Raw genomic sequence first — 6,751 nt, forward strand, 5'->3', positions numbered from 1 at the left:
TCAATCAAAGACTCGGCTTGTGTAACACCACAAACGATGATTAGTCTTTTCATAAATATGCGGAATTCGATTAAATCTTTTGCATGACTTACATCATCGCCCAATATTCCGGGAAGAGGCCCATCATCAGGGTTTTCATCGTAGGGCATTCCGTTATCCATACGATACACCGTAACTTCATCGGCAAAAATCATTTCAACAGTAGGTAATTGCCCACATGCAATCAATATGTCACTTATCTTTTTTTTCCCCAATACAATAAAGTAAATGAGTGATAAATAACCTAAATTCAAATTGGTCATACTCATGATCAAAGACTGCTTCCGCACTTGGAGGCATTTCTGTGAAAAAAAAAAGAAATGATAATGAGAAATTTTGTAGGTATTCACTAAAAGAGTAAAAGATTGGGAGAGAGTAAATGTGACGCTTTAAATTGGAGGTTTAGCTACGTATATAAAATAAGAAAAATGGCGCCAAAATGATAAATTTTCACACCATTTTTGGCGCCAAAATGTGAAACCGATTTAATTCAATATATCAAGTGATTCAATATTAGATTTATTTGAGTTAAAACGGAATACATAAAGTAGAAAATCAAAAAAAAAAAAAAAGAAATGTTTATTAAAGTAAATTTCATACTACCATAACTAATCAAATTTGAAACTTTGATATAGTTTTATTTTTTAATTTTATATAATTTTAAAATACTAAAACAAACATGAATGATAAAAAATTAATTAAATATACCAGATAACCCACAACAAAATGAAACAAACAAAATAGGTTATAACATAAACTTATTTATGATATTACATATTATGTTGAATACACCATTGTTTTTACTTATTCATCTTATTTCAGGTAATTAATTATTTAAATATACAACATTGTCTTGAGTTATTAACTGTATTTCGGCTTAAATTATGTCATGAATTACCAAATACATTACAGATTAATACCAAATACATTGGTTGCTCCATGAGAGGAGCTTTATTTATATAAACATAAAGGAAAAAAAAGAAAGAGTAGATATTTAACATAAATAAACAGATTGCTAAGAATAATAGATAAAAAGTAAATTAAGATAAAAAATACTGTTTACAAAATTATAACAAGAATTTATTCTGTATGTGTAATATAAATTATGAAGTTCGGTTATTAGTAAATCAATTTATTCTATTTAATTTCATATCAATGTAATATATGACTAGTTCATATTTGGAGGGAAATAAATATTAAAATTATGGTGACACATTTTGAAGGGAAAACTTGTACCTTTTGGCGCCATTTGTATGCTATATATTCATAGCTAATTAACCACTGTAAATCCTCATAATCTCGCAATCGAATTCTCTTTCAATATTTCTTTTCACGGTTTAAATTTGTCTTTTAAAAACCCTTATCTTTTCAGTTTATTCTGAAATGGCACCTAATCCTGATGCAGTGTTTGATCATTTGTTTGACATTATTCATTTTAGTTTATTCATTTCCCACTTACTTTATAGTATTGGGGAAAAAAAAGTTAGGGATACATTGCATGCTTGTGGGCAAATACCTACAGTTGAAATGGTTTTTACCGATGAAGTTATTGTCTATCGTATGGACAACGGGTTGCCATACGATGACAATCCGGTTGGTGGGCCTCCTCCAGGAATACTTGGTGATGCTGTCAGCCAAGCCAAAGATTTCATTCAATTTAGAATATTTATGAAAAGACTAATTGTCGAATGTGGTATAACACCAACTAAGCGTTTGGTTGTTGGTCAGCCAGAGTTTCTTACAAAAATATTCTATCTTGAGCGCAATTCCTACTACAGAGAACATTTTATGTTCGAATACATGCCATTGAATGAGAACGGAAAGCGTGTTCTTGAGGTTGCTGAAACGCTTGATGATTTGGTTTCAAATGAAGAAACATGGACACCTACATCCTTCACCAAGCGTCCTGAAAAAGTCCCCAAGATAACGAAATTCATTGACTTTGTTGATCTTACGTTGGAGGATTAAATTTTCTTTTACAACTTAGTGACCTTTAACTTTTTTGGTGCTATTTATTTAGGGTTTCAAAGTGTATGTAATTTTATTAATGAATAATAATTTTTTTAATGAATTATTGGTTATGACCAAAAATTTTATGTGTTATTACCTAAAGTACTATGTCAACTATATAAATAACCTTAAATTGAAGTCTATTCAATATCGAATGTTAAGTGCAATAACTTTTAACTTTTTATGTAATCAATGTAGTTAGTTTTTATTATCCGAAAAATAAGGTTTCATGACTTATCAAACAGTTTTATTTCCGTTATTTTTTTTTAAGTCAAAAATTTGAGATTCTATAATGATATATCCTAATTTTAAGTTAACAAAGCTAATAAGGTTCCATAAAATGCTATATATTAGGAGTAATGCGAAGAATAAATAAGATAACTATGTGATTCCATATCTTTAATCCTTTGACTTATCAAACTAAAGATTTTGTAACAATCATTTTGAAATAAACTAAAATTGTAAAATATATTTTAATTATTATTTTGGTAAAAAAACAGAATATATAAATTTTGGTGATGACCAAAATTTTTATGTGATATTACCTAAATTACAATGTCACATAGTTCATCTAATTTATTACGGAGTATTAATTATTTTTTCTTGACCTGACAATTACTACTATGTCAATAAGATACATAGCCCTAAATTGTAGTCTAGTAAATAACGTATATTCAGCACAAAGCACAATAACTTTTTATTTAATCAATGTAGTTAGTTCTTGTTATCCGAAAAAAAAGAGTCATGACTTAACAAACAGTTTTTTTTTTTTTAAAAAATTTAAGATTATGTACTGAAATTTCCTAATTTTACGTTAACAAAGCTAATAAGGTTCCATAACATGCTATATATTAGGAGTAATGCGCAAAATAAATAAGATAATTATGTGATTCCATATCTTTAATCCTTTGACTTATCAAACTAAAGATTTTGTAACAATCATTTTGAAATAAACTAAAATTGTAAAATATAAATTATTTATTTTTTTTAAAACAACAGAATATATAAATTTTGGTGATGACCAAAATTTTTATGTGATATTACCTAAATTACAATGTCACATAGTTCATCTAATTTATTACGGAGTATTAATTATTTTTTCTTGACCTGACAATTACTACTATGTCAATAAGATACATAGCCCTAAATTGTAGTCTAGTAAATAACGTATATTCAGCACAATAACTTTTTATTTAATTAATGTAGTTAGTTCTTGTTATCCGAAAAAAAAAGAGTCATGACTTAACAAACAGTTTTTTTTTTTTAAAAAAAATTGAGATTATGTACTGAAATTTCCTAATTTTAAGTTAACAAAACTAAGGTTTCCAAAAAATGTGATATATTAGGAGACATACTCAGAATAATAAGGTAACTGTGTAATTCCATATCTTTAATTCCATAACTTATCAAACGAAAGATTAGGTAACAATATTTTTAAAATAAACTAAAATTGTATCTATATATTATTATTATTGTTTAAAAAAAGAATATCTAAATATTTTATTCTTTATTCCACCATAGAATATAAATATTTTTTTTATCACATAAGGGCTTTCTGTAATCGAAAAAAATGGAGTCCGGAGGAGAAGAAGTGGTGGATACACAAATTAATAATATGGAACAAACTGAATGTTTTGAATCTGAGGTTGGTAACATTTTTTCAATGTTTATTTGTTAAACAATTTCAATTTATATAAACATTATTATTTTTTTTTATTAATTTATAGAGTTTAATGATTTATTATTGCTAATTGTTTTTTTTTTTTTACATTGCTCATATGACAAGCTTAAAAATCAAGCGAAAACTAAGGATGATAGAGAGGTACTAATTTGTCTAATTTATTTGTATTATAATTATCTCAAATAGGACATTACATATAAAGTTACATTTCCAAATATTTCGTTTGATACAGGACAGTGACAACGGAATTGAAAGTGATGTTGACACGGACACTGACACTGATGAGATTCCTTCAAATTTTCTAGACCCTGACGTTTGGGAAAAACTTGGGAAGAAGCTAGAAGACTTTACTTTATCAGAAATGAAACAACTGTCCTTTAGAAGCCACTGCACGTGTATTCAATTCTATAGGATGTACGCTAAGGTGAAAGGGTTTGGAATCCGTCGCAAGCATACAACAAGAAGCAAAATTGACGGTCATCCAACTTCCCAAAAGCTTTGGTGTAATAGGGAAGGGTTTCGAGAAGACAAACATTTGAATAGACCAGATAGGAAGCGTAGGGAAAAGGCAGTAACACGGTGTGGTTGCAACGCATCAATCAGTTTCAAATGGGATCACAGATCCGATTCATGGTACGTGAAGGATTTTGTACCTGAGCACAATGGCCATGACCTGATTCCTATGAATCAGATGTATTTCGAAAGGTCAGCTTTTTAAAATAACTTAAACCAAAAAAAGATCTTAGATATCCAATTGGGCTATATTTTAAATTATTTATACTTTATTTAGTGTTTAAATTTTATTGCAGGAGCCATAGAGAAGTCACCGATGGTGATAAGATTCGTATTAAAGCCTTAATGAACTCTGGAGTGAAACCGTCCATCACAATGAGGAATTTGGCACAGAGTGCTGGGGGAATACGGGAAGTAGGATTCCTAAAGAAAGACTTGTACAACACCTGTGAAAAGTTTAAAAGAGAAGAAATAAAGGACGGAGATACAGAAACCGTGTTGGCTTATTTACTTGGAAAAACAGCCTCGGATCCATCTTTTTTTCTTAGATACACACGAGATGACCACGATGGGATTGACAAAATGTTTTGGTGTGATGGAATATGCCAATCAGATTACAAGGCTTTCGGGAAGGTAATAGCGTTTGACACAACTTACAAAGTCAACGCATACCAGAAACCATTCGTTGTTGTTGTTGGAGTAAATCATCATAGGAAGACTGTACCCTTAGGTGTTGCGTTGATTGCAAACGAAACAACTGACATATACATATGGGTGTTAGAACAATTAAAAGAGGCATGTGGCAATGTTGCTCCATATACCATTGTCACAGATGGGGACAAGGCTATGGCTTTAGCTATTAAAGCAGTTTTCCCACATGCACATCATAGGTTATGTCTGTGGCATCTTATGCGCAACATCAAGGGCCACACAAACAAACGGTTTTGTAGTGGTTTTATGAAATGTGTAGACGGTGCTCGTACACCGGCTGAGTTTGAAGAGGCTTGGGAAGACTTAATGAAAGCATACGATGCAGTGAGAGATAAAAAGTGGGCACAAGAGCTGTACAGTAATAAGGAAAAATGGGCGGAGGCTTTTATGGTGGGACAATTTTATGCAGGTAAGTACATTTTAGATATTGATGTAATTACATATATCATATTCTATCATTACATATTTAAATTTGATAGCGCTTATTATGTTTATCAGTGTTTGGTCATTACCTATATCACCCAAATAACACTTTGGTTATATGAATTCATCTGAATAAGCAAATAAGTATTAATTGTTGTGTTTAATGTAATCTATAGTACAGTAATGGATCATTATATTAAATATTTTCCGATCATTAGTTGCATATGTAATCCTTAGTAAACCTAAGTGGTATTCCAAATATTTAATTGTATTCGAATATATATGTGATATTATTGAGTACAGTATTAGTTAATACACATTTGTATGCAGGCATGAGAAGCACCCAAAGATGTGAGTCCATGAATAGTACATTGAAAACGGTTATAACATCAAAAATAATGTTTTATCGTTTTGTGGAGTTGTATGACCAAGTCCTTGAGCATATACGATTTGAAGAAGATAAAGATGATTACATCTCAACACATACATTTCCAGTAATAACTGGGGTCTTGCCTGAAATTAAGACACAAGCAACACGAACCTACACAAGGAACGTGTACAATTTGTTTTTGAAGGATTTAAGTTTTGAATCAGGACACATTGTGACCAAGACTAAGGAAGAAAAAGGACATCGTGATGGGGCTTCAACCACTTTTTGGTTAAACGACTGTGTAAACAAAGATTGCAATTACGTTGTGTGTTACAACCAGAAACTGCAACAAATGGTTTGTTGTTGTATGAAGTACAACTCCATTGGTTTACCATGTCGACATATGTTTGCAGTAATGATGTTCAAAGGAATGGTTGAGATACCATCCGGTTGTATTCTTCGTAGGTGGACAATCAGAGCCAAGGTGCATTTGCAGAATACATACAAGGAGCATGATTTTTAGAAGAGAAACGACCAGGCATCAGCAAATGGACGTTATGCATTCCTCACTGGATTAAGTGCACAGCTTTGTAGAATGGTTTCTTCATCGTATGATCGATCAACTTGGGTGAGAGACAAGTTAGCAAAAATGCTGTTGGAAATTGAAAATGAGAAAATAAATCCCAAGGAAAAGGACATCATAAAAGACCAAAAGGTTAATAAAGGAAAAGGCAGGGGTAGACCAAAAAAGAGTGAAGTCAAAACCACTGGGAATGATAATATAGTCCAGGGCATTCAAATTGGTCGTGATGTTCATGATATCACTCATGTGGTTCATAAAGCTGCAGCAACTTCTGAAACAAAAACGTCACCGGTCAAAAGTGGTGGTTTCGTTGAGCTATTGAAAAACTTCATGCCAAGGACATACAATACTGGCGATGCAGCAAACGCGACAGATTGTTATGAAGTCAGTGCATTTGAAAAGTTTCCCACCATCTTCGATT

At 31.1% G+C, this 6,751-nt stretch overlaps 1 protein-coding gene across 1 annotated transcript; it reads left to right on the top strand.

Moving 5' to 3' along the window:
- The first annotated feature begins 3,619 nt into the window (after positions 1-3,619).
- Positions 3,620-6,270, top strand: LOC145636746 (protein FAR1-RELATED SEQUENCE 5-like). The gene is made up of 4 exons (XM_081688301.1): positions 3,620-3,694; positions 3,963-4,435; positions 4,540-5,363; positions 5,708-6,270. Exons 1-4 carry the CDS (start codon positions 3,620-3,622, stop codon positions 6,268-6,270), a joined length of 1,935 nt encoding a protein of 644 aa, XP_081544427.1.
- The last annotated feature ends 481 nt before the right edge of the window (positions 6,271-6,751 follow it).

The sequence above is a fragment of the Chenopodium album genome, chromosome 6 (assembly GCF_948465745.1).
Source record: "Chenopodium album chromosome 6, dcCheAlbu1.1, whole genome shotgun sequence".
In the NCBI taxonomy this organism is placed as follows: Eukaryota; Viridiplantae; Streptophyta; class Magnoliopsida; order Caryophyllales; family Amaranthaceae; genus Chenopodium; species Chenopodium album.

Bases quoted from the DNA above. Each gene is read 5' to 3' on its own strand.
- LOC145636746 (XM_081688301.1), top strand. From the start codon at position 3,620: ATGGAGTCCGGAGGAGAAGAAGTGGTGGATACACAAATTAATAATATG. The intron at 4,436-4,539 runs GTCAGCTTTTTA...ATTTTATTGCAG, and splicing joins AATCAGATGTATTTCGAAAG to GAGCCATAGAGAAGTCACCG. The intron at 5,364-5,707 runs GTAAGTACATTT...ATTTGTATGCAG, and splicing joins GGTGGGACAATTTTATGCAG to GCATGAGAAGCACCCAAAGA.